Below are 21,146 nucleotides of genomic sequence, written 5' to 3' on the forward strand. Positions count from 1 at the left end.
CAGGTGGCAAGATTAAGAGCCGGCGTGGTCAATGCCTCGCTTCATCCAACCGCCGTCGGTATGTATGTGGCAGTGATCTATCTCTCTCGACATCAACGTTCATCACTCACGCCTTGGCTTTTGTTGTGGAAAGATTTAACCTACGCTTGGGGAGTGCTTCAATTATCATGTAAGTACAACTGTTTGTACTCTTTGGTTATTTCGGTAAAGTCACGTAGGTAGAAAATGTATCGATCACGACGTTTTGATCACAACACAAGCAATCGTCATCAGGTGGGAAAACCATAACAAGACAAAACTGCTGAAGTGAAACTGCTGAAGTGAGCAGTTTTAACTTGCTGTGGTTGTCCCACCTGATGACGATTGCTTGTGTTGCGATCGAAACGTCGTGATCTATTGTTTTTCTAACTACGTGACTTTACCGAAAGAACCAAAGAGTATGGATTCCTGCAGTCACGAAAACTTCAAATCAAGATACAAATGTTAGGTTAGTGCATCCAAGTTTTGTACAATGGGCTACTTAAACATGTTACCCCACCTACTCTAAGGAGATAAATATGTCTGTCCTGTCTGCTTTGAGTACTGTCAAGGAATGAAGTCACCTGCACATGAGCTGCCGATTGAAGACGTAGCCATGTGGTCTACGACTTATCACAAGTCACATCAAGGTGGCTGAAGAGAGATATATATGAAAAGTGGATGGGTGATGGGGAGGAGAGAAAACAATGAGATTAAGGTCATATGATAGGCATTGGAGCAATTATAAACGAGTGAAAGTAATGCCAAGATGACCGAATGAACATTAGCTTAGTCCAGTGTAAATGTCTCTCATGTAGATCAACAGCAAACGTTTGCCGACAAAATTTACTCAATAGCGCATATCTGCAGAAAGACGTGGATATATGCCACCACTTTTCTGAGTCACGCCTTTCATCGAAAAAAATAGGGTAGACCACTTTTGGGGCCCTCTCACACTCTGGTCAATGAGAAGATAGTAGATCGGATTAATGTTCTGTCACTTTAGGAGGATTCCTTTTAAACACAAAATAAAGCTAATAGAATCAATTGAACAGTTCCAGGAGACAATTTCCAAGTGATGTATGCATGAACTGACTCGAATAGGATGAATTTTCCACCACTTCTGAATAATTAATTGGCAAAAAATGTAGATAGCAGTGCTAGAGCAAGATCACCTCCCTGTCACCTGTGGATATATGCGGATAGGATCAAATACATTTGTCAATTTCTAGATGACTCCTCTTATGTGTGTTATATGTAGATGATAGGCCGTGTCCGGATTATTCACTAAACATCTGAAAATAGGTTAAATGTAATTCTTTTTAGACCACTTCCAGGTGACTTAACCGCGGATAAACATGAAATTTGTTTTAATATCGAGATCTGCATAAAATCCTTCCACGAATTTTTAGATTATATCTTTTCTATGGCCTACGGTTCCATATGTTTCACGAATGAATTCCATTTGCGAGTTGCCAATCATCAACCTCTCGTGACGATGAAGACGACATGCGAATAGAATGACATTGTTGTCACTCCTGTTATCCATGAAGAAGAAAAACCCTGCCGATAATAGGAATCCACCGACAGTTGATATGATATTTTACACATCGATTTGCATCATCGCCATCGTTTCCATTACAGCTTTGGTTGAGAGGCAGAATTACACGTTATGTGTGCATTTTAGTGAATATCTGAAATACCCAAGCTAAATCTACATATTACTTGAATATTGCCTCTTAGAGTAGTAACATCTGAAACTTGATGTAATCAGGGTATTGCGTGAAATGAAAAAGAGGTATTTTCTCTGACTTTGCAGCATTACTGCACCATCTGCTGTTTATTCTGTGGCATTGAGAGTCAAGCATGACGCAGTAGTGCACGTATTCTGTTTCAATGTGGAATTGACAGTTGCACAGTGCTGGATCCTTCCCATAAAAATTGTAAAGTAAATTATATTCGTATAATTTATTCATTTTTTTCTGTTAATTATGTTTCTTGTCAGATAATATCAGGCTCTTACTGCACTGGATATCCAAGTGTTTGGATACAGAGTTTAGGCTTTATAGGCAGCTAAGAAAGCTCTGTTTTTTGACCGACATGATTTGCCTAGTTAGAAAGAAAATACTCTTTGTTTTTTTCGGTAAAGTCACGTAGGTAAAAAAGAAAATAAATTAAATCACGACGTTTTGGAGGCAACACAAGCTTCCGTCTTCAGGTGGAACCGTCATAGCAAAATTACTGTATCACTTGACGGTTCCACCTGAAGACGGAAGCTTGTGTTGCCTCCGAAACGTCGTGATTTCATTTATTTGCTTATTTACCTACGTGACTTTACCGAAAAAAACAAAGAGTATGGACCCTTGCAATCACGAAAACTTCAAATCTAGAATAGAAAGAAAATGTTTACCTATATGAGCTCGTTCTGTATACTGCAGTGAATCCCTCTTAAATGCAGATGGACACATACATATTTGCATAAAATGGGACCTTTTTTGCCAGTATCAAAGTATGAAAAATAGTAATAGGTTTTACCCTTTCTGGCAATAAAACAGCTGTTAAGATGTTCAAACACCAAATAGATTCCTTTTGCAGGGAATGAAGTCTGCATTAACCACACGTACTTGTGGCGAACATGCAAACAAAACATTGCCATAAAGGGTAAAACTTATTCTTATTTTTCATACTTTGATACTGTCAAAAATGGTCCCACGATATAGCGGTTCACACCGAGCTATAAATGATCTAATAGTGCATTGTCTTCATACTGTTCGCCTCTTGTCATTCTCAGGCCTGACACTCGTGAGACTGGGCCATAAAGAAGGCTGTCTCTGGTGTAGGCCAATCAGTTTCAAAGACAATCCATATATTATAAGAGCGTGTTTTATTTCCATGTTCACCACAAGTACGTGTGGTTAATGCAGACTTGATTCCTTGCAAAATATATCTATTTGGTGTTTGAACATCTTAACACTTGTTGTATTGCCAAAAAGGGTAAAACCTATTATTATTATTATTTGTTATATATTTGCATAGTTAGGACTTTCTCTTTACAGTTACATTACCCATAGCCTTAAATAATGTAAAGCAAAAAACTCCCTAAACTTTAAATTAAACTAAACATTTGAAAAGTTATACGTATAAGGACTTGCACATTACAATTAGATGTTTCAGAAGTGAAGGCATTTCTATTATTTTTTCGGGAATATAGTTTTCTCAATATTATGACCAAATGATTGTAAAATTGCACATGGTACTTTTTTTAAAACATTGACCATCACTGGTACAACTGTGCAGTATTTGTTTTTGTACTTTTGAATATTCTATAGGGCAGTTCCAAGATCAAATATCTCAGTCAAAATGTCAAAATCATCCGAAATATACGTACTGGGTGTACTTTTGAAGGCAATTATAGTTTTTGCATGTATGGCTTATTTATGTAATCGGTTAATAGTGTGACACATACAGGAAACTGAATGAAATAATCAGTTTGAGTATGTCCTACACCACGGTATTTTATGAATATTTCTCTCTTATCAAGAAAAGGTAGACACATTATTTATATAATTTGTTGATATGTGCCGAAGTAAAAAGGCACTTCATGATTATATAAATTATTACCCACATCTTTAATGTGCCTGAAATGAATGTCCAAAGTCATTGAAATGCTCTGTAATTACATTGCGTCACCAACAGTTGCACACTTTGGTGAATCAGTGCCTTTTAACAAAGGTCATATACTCATTTTCAAAGAGGAGGCCATCGAATTGGCAAGAGACAGCTGCACGGTTATAAACACTGCTTTGGTGAGGATGCAAGCGCCGAAAGGTGCAGTCCCTTCACCCCCCCCCCCCCCCCGTGTTAAATTAGATCCACATCTAGCGTCAGCCTTCAAGACTGGCAGGAGCAGCAGGCTGCAGACCGCATCGGATGACGCCGCTGCATCCACCGGGCCCGCGGCCTCACGTCGAGACCCAACGTCTCGATGCCGAGGTGCTGGATCGTCGCCAAAGAAGACGGAAAAGAAACCAACCCCGGCACCGCGGATTCCACTTCCATCCTGGACCGCGGCGTGCCCTCAGAGATCTGCGGATCCACAAAATCAAGAGCCACCCACTAAACCTGACGGACCCCCACCCCCCTCCCAAGGGACTGACGGTAGCATCAGCCCCGTGCACGAGTGATAAACTACATTCGGCAAGATAGACTCTCCGCCTGATGAAGACCGCTTGTGTTGCGATCGAAACGTCGTGGGTTTTTGCTTTTATTATTTTCAATTTATAATTTTTTATTGATATTTTTAACCTTTTATTTTATTTTCTATCTACGTGACTTTACCGAAAGAACCAAGAATATGAATTCCTGTAGTCACGAAAGTTTTAAGACAGAACGAGAGACCAGTTTTATCATAATTCGGATTAATTAGTACAGTCCATTCATCCATGCCTTCGGGCGCATGTATTTAGAGAGGGCTTGCATTTCCACTGTGGAGTCCCCCACTAGCATCTACATTCAGGCAATGAAATCAATATCTGTGTATAAGAAACCCCATTACAACACGTCTGCAAGCTGGAAATACATTTAATGAACTACACCAAAGTGTTCACACAGTCATCAGGAAGGCAGTTTCCAGCATGCATACATGGCCATGTAATTTGACCACCACATTGCATAAATAATTATCTTAGCCTTGTTACTGCTGTGCTATTGGATGCCCCATGAAGACTATCCCTAGGCCGTGTTGCAATTGCAAGTCTCCAATGATTAGGCGCGTGTCGTTGACCAATAACAAACCTCTTTAATAACCCAGGAAAGCATCGCGAAATCTCAAGACTAGTATTCAAGAGGTTCTTGCATTGAGGTACCGCATTTAGCCAATCTCGAGTATGAGCATTTAACTTGTGAGAGGAAATCGCAGTAACTATAGAAAAAAAAAACCACGCATGCAAGAGGGTAATACTCAAAGCTCATCAAATGTATTAAAGAATAAACTTTGCTGCATATCCATCGTCTGGCCACCTTGCATCCAACACCGCGAGGCAGTGGGGACACACGCCTGTAATTCAGCACTGGAAGCAAGGGTTGGCGGATCGTACAACTGCTGTGAAATTTCCTTCCCATGGGCATTGAGGTTTGCCCTACCCTCCTTGCCTTGCCAGATGACAGTACAGCGAGTGTGGACTAATCTCCAGCTGTATGGGATAGTGTTGCCCCCTCGCATACATGAGTTTTCTCCGGGTACTCTGGTTTCTTCCGAAAACATAGAAACACTCAATTAACAAATAACACCTTAATACGTAGAGAAATGCAGAGCTAAGGTGGCAGAATTTGGAATTGGCTCACCACCCGACTGCCTTTCCCGCTTGTCTGTAGTTCCTCACGCCATTCTAGGTCTTCAAGAGCGTGCAAATACTGAGCATTACACATTTAATGTATTGTTTTTTATTCAAATGCCTTGGCATTCCGAGGCAGTCTCCCATCCAAACACTAGCCGGGCTCATCACTGCTTAGCTTACGATATGTGATAATATCGATCTCATTCAGGATGATTTGGTCATAGGCAAAGCACCTCAAGGGAATTAATTTGTCGCGCATAGATGGGGACGTGTACCGCTTAATGCAACATCGTGTGCCGATGGCACAGTGGTATGCAAGTGCACAGAGCTGCCTCTGATCACGTGGGTTGTTTTAATGATGCACGGTGTAACAATGCTAACGCACGCCTCGGGTGTCGAGGTGCCAAACATGAAGTCAGTGCTTTTAGATGTGTACTTCTTTAATTCATCATTTGACCACATACATTTAACTTCCTGTAACATCTCAAAATGTTTAGCCATTAAAAAAACTGTGCAATTCAAACACGCACTTTCTTTAAATGGCAAATAAACGTGTCTATCATTTTGATCTTAACAATGTTACAGTCAGCAACTTATCGCTTCAGTGACGTCACAAGGTAGAGTGCAGGATCACGTGGTAGCTCACCTCACACAGCCTTTTCATACACTCTCCATCTCTGATTTAATAGGGTTTTTTAAAAATAAAAATAGATCAACCGTAATCCCACAATACAAATGCGTTCGCACAGAAGCAGTTTCATTTACCCATATTTCAACACCTCGTTATCATAGTGAAAGTAAACATCATCACAAACTATTTTAATCGAACCAGAATATCACCTTCCTTGAGTACAAATTTAAAGCATTTCAAATACGTGATCATCTTTACAATTGGTCATTAAAATGCAGCATACACGTCTTTGTACAAAGGCACATTCCAGAACAAAATGTTAAAGTACGACTTTTAATTGTTTCTACTCGACCCCTGGATCTTTGGAGAACAGACGTCTATAATCGTGGCTACCACAATAATATATCTTCAAATTTGGCAATACTGTACAATGGTTACATTGTTAACAATGTTTGTACAGCAGTTAACATATATTTAACATATTATTTATTTCGTAAACATGTCTTTAGATACAATACAATGCAGATGAAATCACACATTTAAAATTACAATTGCATACGACCCATATACTTTCACATTGTTGAATATAATTTTTTACTAATAATGATGAGACGCACAATAATTGATGCAGTTTACGTGAAGTGCCTCAAGCATTATCTTAAATAGGCGATTGATTTTAAATCAGTCGCTCCCAAAAAAACTGTAAAATATGTTCAAGATTTTTTATGATCTCTAAATAAAATGCCCTAGCCCAAAACAGGCGGAAAAGTGTTCGCAGATTGCTTCATGAAAAGGCTACATTTAGGCTTCCATACAGCTCACAGCAAGACACTCAGGCATGTCCCTGTGCATGCAGCCCACACACCAGGGCAAGACAATGATGGGCCTTTAAACAGGCGGCTTCGGAGTGTCTCTTGATCGTCTACTTTCTCGCTGTGGCAGAGCTGTTACAGGCAGAAGACAATCTTTCTCCGTAGAAGCACTTTTCTCAGGACTCTGCAATGCCTGGCCAGAAGGCACTGTCGCCGTATCATCCAAACTTGGCTTTTTGGGCTTGATGGGTCCAGTTCTACGAGGCTTGTTGTTGGCTTCACTGGAACTGGAAGGATGGGCATTGGTGCAGGTTGTGGATTGAGAAAGACAAGGTGCACTGGCCATGAGTGTTGTAATAGGAACACTGAAGGGTGTAGTTTTGGAGACTGGATGTGTCTTGGCTAGGATTGGCATTCCATTGTGCTGATGGCTCATCATGCCCTCCCTGGTGGCCGAGCCAGATCTGTAGCCGAGTATGGGTCCAGTGCGATGCGTGAGTCTAGCCACACCAACGGCAGCCAGGCCCACCTGCAGAATGCAGCCACAACACACGAGGGAGTGGAATGACAAAGTCAAGGATAAGTAATTTTCACAAACATTACAAATGTTCTTAACATAAATGAACACGTGCATATGTACAGCCATTTTGTCAATCTCCTGCTGAAGGAATTCCTACACTGTTTAATGGTTATTTAAACATACTTCACCACACTGGATAGCGCACGTTAGTGATGGGTGGGATGCATAAACAGGGGGGAGCACACAGAAAGTACAGATCAATGGATGTTGGTGCATATGTCCTCTGTTGCCCACCCACCATACAGCCCTAGAATATTAAATGGAGATAACGGATGACAAAACTCGCATGAACGCATTTTTTTTTTATGTAAAAGTGTTTTTCTTGCATGAGGGCTTGTACCTTTGCTGGGGTAGTGGAGACCATCGTGGCAGCCTGGGATGCATTCGACGTCGCACTCCTGCTGTGCGAGCAGCTCTGCGTACCAGTAAGTGGACCATTCTGAGCTGAAATTATAGTCTGAGAGCCCGCCTGGGCAACAGTCACGGAACTTTTGTGCCCAGTCATCGCAGGACTGACATTAGCTGTTGTTGGACTGCTCCCAACAGCAATAGAGCTTCTCGCAGGAGTAATGGCGAGACTGCTTTCAGAAGGCGTTGCAAGAAGAGCTTTGTTCTCGACAGGTGCTGCAACGCTCATTTGTGGTGCATCCTTTTCAATCGATGCCACGGTCATGGACTTACTGTGAGCAGGAGTTATGCAGCATTTCTGTGTGGCACTAACAAGCTTGCTTTTTTCACCAGCCATTGTGATCGACATCTGCTGTTTTGCATGCTCCGTGTTGTGTTTGTTTGTTACAAGGCTCTGTTGAGTAGTAGCTGTTGTGCTGTGCTGAGCAGCAGCTGCAGTGCAGTGTTGCATAGCAACTTGAGTGTTGCGCTGAGTAGTAGCTGTAGCACTGAGTTCAGTAGCAGCTGTCACGCTGTGTTGAGTAGTAGGTGTAGTACTGTGTGGAGTAGTAGATGTAGTGCTGTATGGAGTAGATGTAGTGCTGTGTGGAGTAGATGGTGTAGTGCTGTGTGGAGTAGTAGATGTAGTGCTGTATGGAGTAGATGTAGTGCTGTGTGGAGTAGATGGTGTAGTGCTGTGTGGAGTAGTGGCCATTAGGCTTTCTTGAACAAGTGCAGACTTGGGTTGAGCAATACCTGCAGACCTGTGTTGAGTAGTAGCTGCGTTACTTTGTTGAGCATAGGCCACAGAGCTTTGATTAACCGGTGCAGACCTGTATGGAGTCGTAGCTACACTACTTTGTTGAGCATAGGTCACGGAGCTTTGATTAACCGGTGCAGACCTGTATGGAGTCGTAGCTACACTACTTTGTTGTGCATTGCTCAGAGAGCTTTGATTAACAGGTGCAGGCCTGTATTGAGTAGCAGCTACGTTACTTTGTTCAGAATTAGCTTCAGAGATTTTTTTAATCGGCCCCAACATGACTTGAGAATTGGCAACAGGAATTCCTTGACAAGCAGCCACAGGGTTGCCTTGCGTGATGGCGACAGGACCGAGCTGAACAGGAGGAGCAGTAGGAGGACTGCACTGGGCAGCAGCTGAAGGACTTTGTTGAACTGGATGGGGACTATTGTGAGTTAGCGTCGCCACCTGAGTAGCAGTTTGAGCTGAAAGGGGATGGCTTTGGGATGGGGTAGTGCATGAAGATTGGTGGACAGTGCTGGCCTCGAGCAGGGTATCCACTGGTAAGGAGACAAGCGTCGCGTGTCCAAACTTTGGATGGGTGACTGGCAAACAGAGAAATATTCAATCATATTTTCCGAAAATAAAGACGTACGTAGTTTTTTTGCAACATTACAGCCACTATGTATCGGAAAGAGCATACGTAAACAGAATGCCGTTCTGTTGCTACAGATATAAATGATAATTTTTTTTATTCTTTAGGCCTATTGGCTTTCAGGGAAATTATTGTCCAGCAGCATTTGAATAAGCAGGCAAACTCTGGACCCTGTTCAACTTCATCAGTAAAATCAGGCTGGTTGAACAAATGCTGCTAGTTTACCAGACGCCATTAGCAACAGAAACCCTTATTAAAGATCGGGACCTGTTCAATGTATGCAGCTTTTCGTTGGTGATTTCATGTTAAAACATTTTGGTAAAAAAATTGTTTTTCAATGAAAGCCACCAATTTTACTCAGCTCATAAAATTTAATAAATTCTGGGGTCAAAAGAATGTATTTTATATTTTTGAGTCCAAATAAAAGTGTGTGCATTGAAACACATGTTTTTACACAAATTTATTGATTTAATTTTAATCTTGTAAACATATTTTTTACATGTACATATTCATTCTAAGATTTCAATCCAGACAATAATAGTTCATTATTGTAATAGTTCATTATTGTCTGGATAATTCTAATATATTTGCAATAGTGGAATAAAAATGTAGTCAAAAACACAGAGGCCCATGATCGGCGGGACTTGGACCGGTTCCTTTAAATTAAATCTTAAATTGTCACGCGAGACGACGAGCATGTGTACAATTTTTTTAGCTCTTTAGGTTTCGTAGATCCGAAGATATTAGGCGTCAAAGATTTGAAAAAATATAAACAGACAACAGGGCAAGTTAAATAAAAGCGCGTAAAAAAATGCGTTGAATCGTAACCTCATTGAACTTGTCGAACCTCTTTCAAAATAGTCCCGCATCCTTGTACGACACGGATAAATGACAAAAGAACAAGCATCGCCACGCCCCTGGAAAAACTAAATGTGCTGGGTTTCTGAATTGCACTGTACGGTACCACAAATGAACAACTCAAAAAATACGCAGCCACACCCAACTTGGCGTTGAGTCTTATGACGTGTTTTATGGACGGACTGCTTGTTGTTCGACGCGATTACTGTATGACGTTTAGCTCCACATCCATGAGGCCCGATGGGTTCGCTCCACTTGCTGGGAACTTCTTCAAGAACTGAATTCAGTTGCCGAAGGACTGAACTTATATCGTGCCAAGCAACATGCAGTAAACGACGAAAATAACACATCGGAGAGCTATGCAGCATGACTGTGAAAACCTATACAGTAGTAGCAGTAGTTGTATTAAATGTAGTACTTACTGTTTCCAAAGGTGTCAATCATTTTCTTGACGGCTTGTCTGTCCCACATGAAGTGTGCCGTCTTGCCAAGCTCCTCATCATATTTACGCTCACTTACAAATTTCTGAAAAACACAAACAGTAATGGTATATTCCTTGTGCAGTGATGCAATGGAAAACTACACACACGTACCGCCCCTTTGTCAATCTACTGCTGGACGAAGATTTCAAAATGGAGGAAATTTCAAAGCTAACGAAAACACATCAGCATTATCACTGCTGTAAGTGTTCTCATTAGCTGCACAGTTCACATATAATACAGGCGGTTTATTAAAAACATGCTGCATCCCATATTGCCTTGAAGTTAATTGCTTTACCTTGATCTCAGCCCTCAGATCAGTGAGATATGCATCAGACATCTGGGCCGCATTGTTCTTGTCACATAGCTTTTTCAGCTCAGTTGCTTTCCTTTGCCTTGCATTCAGGATGCTCACTGCAAGGACATTACAGAGATAAATGGGTACCCATGACAAACATGTAAAAAAACACACCCAAGGGATAAATCAGGCCACGTTTGAAGCTAACCAAGAAATATTGAAAATAAATAGGTCATATTTCAAAATGTATTTGTATTACATAATATTTAAAAACTATGTTTCAAAGTAATTTTATCGAGCCATTTAGTACCTTAATTCGTTACTGGCTCTTTATTTGAAGCCATTAAGAGCATGCTACTCAATATTTTGCCTGCCCACCTTCTGCTTTAAACAAATACTACCCCAACTATTAGCATATTATAGATGTTTTTCTTGCCAGTGTTAACGATGATGTTGGTAATTACATTGGCTGTTTATGCAGGCAATTTATCTTGAAAAAGCATATAGATGATAGCAGCATTTTAAAACGTTCTCTTTTGCCCAGTAATTTATATATAACCGGCATTTAGTTAGTGTCCTTGATGCAAATGCATGCTGCAAAACTTACTCGCTTCGTGCTTAACTTTATCAAGCTCTGTGAAGATGCTCACCTCCCTGTCCATGAGCCTTCAAGTCAGAAACACAAGTAATACATACGTCTTAATAGTTGCACAGTATTTCCTTTTTAACAGAGCAATACACCCACTGAGCCAACTCTTTCAGTGGAGTGGTACATCTGGATGTTTGGCCAATTACATTTGGAGTTTTCTGCATTTGTTTGCTTAGGCCATTTCTGGAAGAAGGGCCTCTACTAGTGGGAGCTCTAGAAAGCCCCTCTAAATAGTATTTGACAGAGGTGGGACAAAGTCATTGTTATGCAAGTCCAAGTCGAGTCGCAAGTCATCAAATTCATGACTCGAGTCTGACTCGAGTCCAAGTCACATGACTCGAGTCCACACCTCTGGTATTTGAACCACAATATTTTGCTGATCGCGTCAAGGAGCATAAACCATCCTCACATCGGCTTTTGGCTCACCATCGAATAGAGATGGTCACTGCATCTCGTGCTTTCAGATGCACTTCTGCAGCTGTCTGGAACGCTCTTCCTTCCGATATTAGGAAGCCACTGGAGGTATGCACTCTTAAATATAGATTGAAAACGAATTTCTTTATAACTTCTTTTCGTGTTTAGTTTGTTGTCCTTTCCCCACACTTCTGATTAGCACGTTTGGCTATGTACGGTGCGAAAGAAGTTCAACATGCATACAATACATACATGTGGGCCTATTCTTCCACGCTTGCCAAACGTCTTGGAAGAGGTGGGAGTAATCACAATTTGTCCCACCACACGTGACCTGGCTAGCATCAGTGACGAGTGATTGATAAACCAGTTCTGAGGCCTCAGACCTGAACTAACCAGCGTGGTGAAGTATTGTCACACAACCCCCATGATATCGTGTGGCGAGGCATTCACCAGTTATTGAAATACGCAAGAGAACTAAGAATAAGAACAGACTGATGATGAAAAACGTGTTTCTTTACTCATCTCTCTTAACAGTCAGAAGTCCTTTCAAACCCACGCTGCACAAGTTCACTTACCAATCAGTCATTTCAGAAAATGCTGCCTTTATATTTTTGGTGGAACCTTCTGCTTCTTCCTTGAGTAATGTTTGGTATCTGTTTAATGATACCACACACCTTTGAAGATCCTTGACTGATTTTTCTACGTTCCCACCTATAATGACAATGATATAGATTCATTAAATAGTTGACGGTCACGTGAAAGAAGCCTTCTACGTTCCGTGATTATGTGCAGGATATGCCTTATGTACTACAGTATGCAAATGCTTATTTAATATTGCAGAAATATTAGAAGGGGTATTATTCATTGAAGGAGCAACATACAGTATATTTTGCCAATCACACATTTTCAATAATGAACACCAAATGTACAATATTTTCCAAACAGTGCTTAAACTTTGCTAAAGTCCTTGGTATTAAACAAACGAATCATTCATAATAACACATTTAAATACAAGTGAAATATTAAAATTATACATTTGGTAAATGAACACTACAACAATCAACGAGAAACCTGATATGTGGTTGCACTGGCAATGCCTTTCATCGGAAATGGGCATTTTAATCGAGGAAACAGTTTGGGACAAAGCATGGGAATTTGAGATGTGTATTTTAGAGATGTCTGCGCTTGAACAGTGTGGAACGATATCCGAAGGCAAACATTACATAGTGTTATCTCTACGTGATAATAAAATATAATGTCATGGCCATAGATTGGGAATTTGAATATTTCATTAAATCCGAGTAAAATACACAACAACGACGATAACGGCAACTTGTTGTAATTTTTTGTATCTTCAAAATAACAGCTTCCATTCAAGCGTTTGTTATCATCAGCTAAAAACCGTAAATTTAGTTTCATCAAAGTGTTTTGTGAAACCCGTCCTTTCATTCCGTACAATTCTACTCGCACAATGCAGAGCAAACAACGCACCTGGCCTTCTGCGGTTCTCTTTTCTGCTGGATCCGCCGCTGTCTCTCCTCCCACCTTTGCCATCCTTTTGATCTGGGTTGCTGTCTCTTCTGCTGTTGGAACCGCTGTCCCTACGCCCAGAGTTGCTGTTTTTTCGGCCAGGAAGACTACCTTTTCTTCCCGTATTGCTGTCCGTTCTGTCTGCGTTGCTGTCCTTCCTCTGAGTTGCACTGTTTCTCCTGTCAGACTGGCTGCTGTCCCTCCTCTCGGATTGGTCGTCTCTCCTGGAGACGTCGCTCTCCGCATTGTCCCTTTGGCCATCCTGTTTAGCAGTTGAGCTGTCCCGTCTGGAAGACTGGCTGTCCCTTCTGATAGGCTGGCTGTCCCGCCTCGCAGATTGGCTGTCTTTATCAGCAGACTGGCTGTCCCTTCTGATAGGCTGGCTGTCCCGCCTCGCAGATTGGCTGTCTTTATCAGCAGACTGGCTGTCCCTTCTGATAGGCTGGCTGTCCCGCCTCGCAGATTGGCTGTCTTTATCAGCAGACTGGCTGTCCCTTCTGATAGGCTGGCTGTCCCGCCTCGCAGATTGGCTGTCTTTATCAGCAGACTGGCTGTCCCTTCTGATAGGCTGGCTGTCCCGCCTCCCAGATTGGCTGTCTTTATCAGCAGACTGGCTGTCCCTTCTGATTGGCTGGCTGTCCCGCCTCGCAGATTGGCTATCCCCACGAGTACCTTGGCTGTCTTTATCAGCAGGCTGGCTGTCCCTTCTGATTGGCTGGCTGTCCCGCCTCGCAGATTGGCTGTCTTTATCAGCAGACTGGCTGTCTCTTCTGGAAGGTTGGCTATCTCTTCTAGAAGACTGACTATCCCTTCTGTTTGGCTGGCTGTCCCTCCGGTCAGTAGAGCTATCCTGATGACCAGATTCGCTCTCCTGCATAGCAGTTTGACCGTCTCTTCTGAGAGATGAAGTTTCACTTTTAGTAGGCTGGCTATCTCTTCTGATGTTTTGACTGTCCCTAGCAGGCTGGCTACCTCCATTAATAGAGTGGCTATCCCTTCTACCAGTCTGGCTGTCCCTTCTACCCTGGTCAGGTGCATCTGCAGCTATAGCTGCACCTGACTGTTCTGCACCATCAGGGTCTCTGTTGTTCTGGATCGGCGTTTCTGAACAGTTCAGACCGATGTCCCCGAGGCTCATAGCAGTCGCTTTCTTCTCCAAGCCATAATTTACGTCAAATACTTGCGAGTTGTGTTCGACCTTCGCTGGGTTGCTTCTCCTCCTGTCCAACTGGACTTTTGTTCCAACCGCTCCTTTACCATTCTCCTGACTCTGTGTACCCAAACTAACGCTGCGCTTCAATAACATCTTCTCCCTTCTGCTATAAATGTCTGCCGGGCCAAACACGTGGACAGTGCCTGCAACGTGAGGCGTATTGTCAAGGACGACTGCCGAAGCGGAAGGCATGACAGGTGAGTTGCCATTCCTCTTTGTGTCACTTACAACACCGATTCCCCTTCCCAAAATAGCATTTGGGTTGCCGTCTCTCCCTTTAGTTTGGTCCTCCCATGTTATGGTTGTGCCAATGCTGCCAGGCTGCTCCCTGCATGCACTTGGAGCAGCGGAATGTTTGTCAAGATTAACTGTGGTTTTTAGAACTCCGCCACTGGTATCTGCTGCTAGGGACGTGATGGTTCCTGTGTCGCCCACACCCACTTGGATATCTATTTGCTCTTTATGAACTGAATTTATTTTTTGCTGCCCTTGTGATCCCACATTGGCAACTGGTGGTATACTGCCAATGTTAGACTCAGGCCCTGAGATGTGACAGTTATGATGATTCTCGACTAAATTGCTGGTCTTCTTTGTTGCATCAGAGTTACTACACTTGTCAGTTGGTACTTTGCTGCTACTATGCTTGCTTATTGAACTTAAGTTGCTGCTAAAAGACAAGCAAGTAGTTTCCCTGTCATCATGATGTGTAAAACTTATTTCAGTTTGGCGATTCGCAGTCCCACGCTGTGGCGAGGCACCAGGCAGGCTGTCTGAAGAAGTGGATGAACAAATTAAACGATGCTTTGACACTACTCCACGACTGTTACTAATGTCAAAAGCATTTTCAGGTCGGCCCGTCGGACTTTTGGAACATTCCTGAGGTAAACCATGATAAACTTGCTCCTGAAAATGAATTTTCTTCGCACCTGCAAAAGCAAAGCAATTTAGGTCAATTATAATCGAAGTTCACCGTGTGAAATAATGCTTTTAAGATATTTTCATGAAGCATGTTTCACCTCACCAGTGAGTCTACATTGAATAATACTGGTAGGAACCTCCTGGTTACACCAGCCCACAGGGGATTATAGTGTCCGTCCGTCGTGCATCCAAAAATGGGAGGGGTGGGGCTGGGTGGAGAGGGGAGGGTGGGGAGGGGCTGGGTGGGGAGGGTGGGGAGGGGCTGGGGAGGGGCTGGGTGGGGAGGGTGGGGAGGGGCTGGGTGGGGAGGGGCTGGTCATCCCGTGGTGCCCTTATAAAACTCAACGTTTAACCTACTCACGCCGGCTTGTGCCCGCCCTCACAGTCGGGCATATTTGCGGAATATACCACGCCGCCATTGACCCTGGCTATTGACCGAGCAACCCAACGTTCCTACCAGCTCCCTCCGCAGGAATGTGTTATAATGGATTGCATAGAACGACACTAGCCACTTTGATAATTCGCTGACAGCAGTTCAAATATTCAACAGGCTACACCTGAAGCCGTGCACTGGCCTCTTCAGACTCAACAAGAATGAATACCAATTGCGGATCAACTCCCAAATACGTGAAAAAATAAGAGCATTATTATCATTATTCACCTGGAGAGAGAGGTTCAGAGTTGAATGGTTGGCTCGCCGGCTGCTGATCAGAACCATTCTCCAGGAAACCACTCTCCACGTGGATTCTTTCCGAGCAAAAGGACGAATGTCTAGAATCGACATTTGTTCCACTCCTCCTTTCACTTGAAAGCGACGCGTCTTGCAGAGACCCGTCTTTCAAGGCACCGTCACAGTCTGCTTCAAGAACGCTGCTGTCTTCGCTAACACCCGAGCAAGTTTCGCTGGCTGCCTCGGTTGCACATGCCTCAGGCTCCGTGGCAGAAGCACGAGACGGCACTTTTTCCTCAGCCCTTTCAGGATTCTGCACCTCAATGTCGTCTTGAGCTTTGATTTTTTTCTTTTTTGGAGTCTACAAAAACAAAGTGAGCGAGCACTGTACTTTCACTGCATTCAGAGTCAGCAATATTAAGTGTACGCGGTTACCACACCATACCTGTCAACCCATAAGGTGTCCCCGTATCTTGTACAGGGAAATTGAGTTTTCAGGTCCATACGGCGTACGGCCGAATCAATACGAGAAAAACATGTTTTTGTCTATTTTTTGTGTTTCTCCCTTGTGATGGGACATTGTAGGATGAACGTTGAGATGTATAAGGGCACGGGGTGAGCAATAAGGCCTGAATTAATATGTAATAAGGTAGGGCACTGATAAGGGGTTGACAGGTATGCGACACCAACATACTGTATCAACATGTTACGTTATTACATGATTAATAGGTGACATGGGTCAAGGATATTATTATAGGATATAAATACCTTCTTTTTTGTCATATTCCAGGCACCCAGAATTCCTGAAACATTTCCTGTTGCAGAAAATAAATATACAGTGACCAAGAGTTTTTGGAATCGATGTAATCTACAACGTAACAAGTTACATTTCTGCTGCTCTGAAACTGAAATTCTGGAGTTGTACATAGATATACTAGTCAGTCACACTCAGTCACAGAATCACTTCATCAACAGTAAATTGTCCTTAAATCAGCACAAACATGCATATCTAATACATATATATTTACTCCAACCATTATCAATCTACCAAATGGAAAAAGGTCTCCCAATACCAAGTCAGTAATAGGCTTTTACCATGTGTACTTGAGCAGTGCAGTTTTGACATAAATAGGACATTAATTGATCATTCAATTAAATATTTACCCCTTTAATTTTGCAACCACAGCACATTGTGATGTGATACATGGCAGTGCTTGGACAGTTCTCTACTGATCTTACACTGTTATTATTTTCTAGTAAAATGTCAGTTTGCATTCTTTGTGCAGTACTGCAATATTAACTTTTGAACTGTTGCGTAGAGTCAATTTTAGAAAAGCAAAAGTCATGCTGACCATGTGGATATGGACAAAATACAAGATAACACCAAAAACTAACAAATAACTCCTGAACCAGTGGTCTCACACTCACCCCCACGTGAATGCCCATCCCATAAACAGATGAGACCCATATGTTTAGACAAACACACTTTGGTTTTATAAATGTAGAGGCTCCACAGTACAGATATCGCAGGGTAACGCACTGAGGGTGAGTTAAAACTAAACAATTTTTATTTTACCAGGCAAGGCCCACTGAGCTATAGCTCTTTTTCAGAAGCGACCAGGCCACAAATGAAATTTATAGCAGCCAAATATCCTAAACCCATGTTTCTAAATGTGGAGTGAAAAACCGGAAGTCTCAGAGAAAAATCCACGTGCCCACGGGGAGAACATACAAACTCTAAATATATAGGGTCGGGATCGAACCCATAACCTCCTGTATACCAGGAGAGGGAGTTAACATCTCACCACCGTGGCACCCAGTTTAGGAAAAACTGCTGGTAGAAGCATAAATATATACGAATATATACCGTAATACAGCGCTGTATAGATCAAGGAAATGTACATTTGTGTTAAACTCTATGAAGCAATGATGGATGGAGACAAGATGCTCTCAATCGCTGACATTTTTACGATGAGTATTGACTAAAGCCAAAGTTCAGCAAAATACTAAATCATAAAACGACTGCAAAGAGGTCGCTCTCCTTTCAGTTGTGTCCGTTTTCATACGTAACACTTACTTTAAGCAACGTGATATTTGGAACCACTGCTTCCTTTAAGCAACGTAATATTTTGAACATTTGCAGAAACATCTAGTGGCAAAAAATTTACCCGGTGGAATTTAACCTCCCCCAAAGTGTGCCCTCCAGAGTCGTTTCTTTGAAACAATGACTGTCGCCCAGCAATTCTAGTGTGGTCAATCCACCCACATTAAACAATTAAAATCAGTAAGAGGTTTTTGGGTTAGATCGCGTGAAGTATAAATGTGTCTGTCGCTAAGCCCGCCACCACCCGGTGCAGCCAATTAGTAAAGTTTGTCACGTAAACGAAACATGCCAATTCGTTACAAGTACAGCACACCGGTGTGTTAAAGAATAAACCCACAATAGCCGAATCAATAGGTTATGGATAAAATCGGTCGCGAAAGCGTACGTGTTAAAATGAAAATCAAAACAGATTTGTAGATTCAAAAAAACAATATGGGGTTACTGAATGAGCATGAGTGGGAAATTTGGACCCTGCTGTGACGAGGCGTGGCACAGTTTACCTTCGAGAAAGGCATGCACGGCGTTGTCCACACTGTAATCGAAGTGCTGCAGCACCAGAACAACTTCATTCTTACTCCGGTTGGGAAATATTGCACGGACAGCATCGATCTGCGGCGGAGAAAGGCAATAACGCAATGAGTTGGTCAACTTTGTTCCTCAAAAGCCTGGGATTAAGGAGGTGGGGGTGGGGTTTGCTCTTGATAAGTACAAACAGTTAGCATGCATGACAATTTCATCAGCAAGTTGGATTCTGTGGACTCGCCAAAGCAGCAACCGCCATTCGCGACTAAGTGGCAGTGATGACACCATGGCGCTTGTGCCAAGCTACGTGCACGTTAAGGCCATATGACGCGTCAAACGCTCACTGGCCAGAAGTCACAGGACAGACTTAGCAGGTGCCATGGCTTTACTGACTGGCCGATGCCACCACCTGTGCCCCTTACTGTGCCAACCCACCATATCACGCACAGATTATACACACAGTCTGTACTGCAATATTTGTGTTTATATTTATCTGTTTAAAACTGAATGTTACTCCTGCGGCAGACTCATGAATGAGAGACGTGAAACAATCGTGTAGTAGGTTTATTTAACAGTGGAGTTTTTTTTTTATTCCAAATGAAATTTTCTGCAGTATATGTACATTATACACGTAGTGCAGTACATGTGAATTGACAGAAATGTAATTAACAATGTATTTTGTTAACAACACTGAAGGGTAAATATGTTGGCATGTATATAGAATTTTAAACTTAATTTAGAATTTGAAACTTAGTTTAGAATTTCAAATATATCGCTCAGATGAGCATGTAAAATACCCGTAATACTTTCATGTGTTCAGTATGTACAACATGACAATCACCGTGGTAACATTATACAGCATTACACTTGAAAAGCATGTAGTGTGCTGTTAAAATGCATTAAACTGAACGAACCAAATACTTTCAATTACAAAACAAGCTCCAGCAGTTTGACGCGGAGAGACCTCTCCCTGATTATTAAACACAAAGTTATGTCCCTGCAAATATTTCGCATTCAAGTGGGTCGGTCCAAGCAAATGTCAAAACCTGTCACCATGGCAGCAAAGAATGTCCGCATTTAATCGCGTCAGTTAATGTACCAAAAATATTTGCGACAGCAACGTCTAGTTTGTGCTGATTAACAACTTCTATGACTGGTCATAGGGTTACATGCTGTGTACTTTAAGTATGTGATATGTACAAGACAGGGTTCAATGCAAGAATAACCCACATTTCACCCATGGTGGATACGCATGCAAAAAGCACGTATCAAGGTTATATATTGGCATGTGCAGTGTTGTGCGTATGTGTCCGACGTGTTTGTATGCATTCTTACCTTTTGCTTCACATTTTCCTGGGGTTTGGGCTCTGCAATTTTCATGTCAAGGTGCAACAGGGACGAATCTGTAAAAATAACATTTACACACATTTTATTTCACCAACAAGGAAACACCATTCGTACAAACCTGTACATTGCCCGCCTTGGTTTCTCCCATCACAATCACAACCGAGGAAGTGATATGAAAAAAATAGCAAATTTGATTCATCGTAGTCAGCCATGATCATTCTACTGCTGGATGAAGACCTCCCCAAGCCACTGGCATCTCTTCTCCTGAGATCCTGCAAATTGTAATACTACAGTCTTGTATATTCTTTGGTTCCTTCGGTAAAGTCACGTAGGTAGAAAAATAATAGATCACGATGTTTCGATCGCAACACAAGCAATCGTCATCAGGTGGGACAACCACAGCAGTTTTTCTTGCTGTGTTTGTCCCACCTGATGACGATTGCTTGTGTTGCGATCGAAACGTCGTGATCTATTGTTTTTCTACCTACGTGACTTTACCGAAAGAACCAAAGAGTATGGATTCTTGCAGTCACGAAAGCTTCAAATCAAGATTACAATTTTGTTATTCAGCAGTATTCAAAGTCGTTTCAGTCCTTTTGGGATACTTCAGGAGGACAGTAAAAAGAAAATTGCATCACATTATTAAACAATCGTCACGCACTAATGAAACCAATGTTACCAGCAAAGAATGGAAACAACAGCAAACAACGGCATCTGTGATTTGCGAACGCTTACGTGTTAAACTGCATTTGTATGCAGGACAGAAGATAATGAATAAACATATACTCTACCTGTTTTAGTCACCTGCAGATACTGTAATGTAATAGCATTGAGGAATCACTGGGATAGAGAGCTGGACACCGGTATTGTCATTGGCATTGTTCCCGAATAAACAAAACAAAGACAATGATCCCCCTGTATAGTCCTAACAGACTGGTGGGACAAGTGCTGTTAGCAAGCACCTACGAAGGGCGAATAAACAA

At 42.1% G+C, this 21,146-nt stretch overlaps 1 protein-coding gene across 2 annotated transcripts in view; it reads right to left on the reverse strand.

Annotated features, from left to right (window-relative positions):
* Positions 1 to 5,776: 5,776 nt before the first annotated feature.
* The window catches only part of LOC144725065 (uncharacterized), a 28,010-nt gene continuing 12,640 nt past the window's right edge, over positions 5,777 to 21,146 (reverse strand). For both annotated transcript variants that reach the window (XM_078604525.1, XM_078604533.1), the window contains exons 2-12: positions 20,152 to 20,219; positions 18,795 to 18,903; positions 16,959 to 17,005; positions 16,182 to 16,551; positions 13,351 to 15,528; positions 12,435 to 12,570; positions 11,404 to 11,462; positions 10,797 to 10,912; positions 10,442 to 10,544; positions 7,718 to 9,111; positions 5,777 to 7,326 (exon numbers count right to left, since the gene is read on the reverse strand). In XM_078604525.1, the coding sequence (XP_078460651.1) occupies positions 6,874 to 7,326; positions 7,718 to 9,111; positions 10,442 to 10,544; positions 10,797 to 10,912; positions 11,404 to 11,462; positions 12,435 to 12,570; positions 13,351 to 15,528; positions 16,182 to 16,551; positions 16,959 to 17,005; positions 18,795 to 18,903; positions 20,152 to 20,219 (5,033 nt within the window). In that variant the 3' untranslated portion in view covers positions 5,777 to 6,873. The remainder of the gene's footprint in view (positions 7,327 to 7,717; positions 9,112 to 10,441; positions 10,545 to 10,796; positions 10,913 to 11,403; positions 11,463 to 12,434; positions 12,571 to 13,350; positions 15,529 to 16,181; positions 16,552 to 16,958; positions 17,006 to 18,794; positions 18,904 to 20,151; positions 20,220 to 21,146) is intronic.

The sequence above is a fragment of the Lampetra planeri genome, chromosome 2, assembly GCF_965212315.1.
Source record: "Lampetra planeri chromosome 2, kcLamPlan1.2.h2, whole genome shotgun sequence".
In the NCBI taxonomy this organism is placed as follows: Eukaryota; Metazoa; Chordata; class Hyperoartia; order Petromyzontiformes; family Petromyzontidae; genus Lampetra; species Lampetra planeri.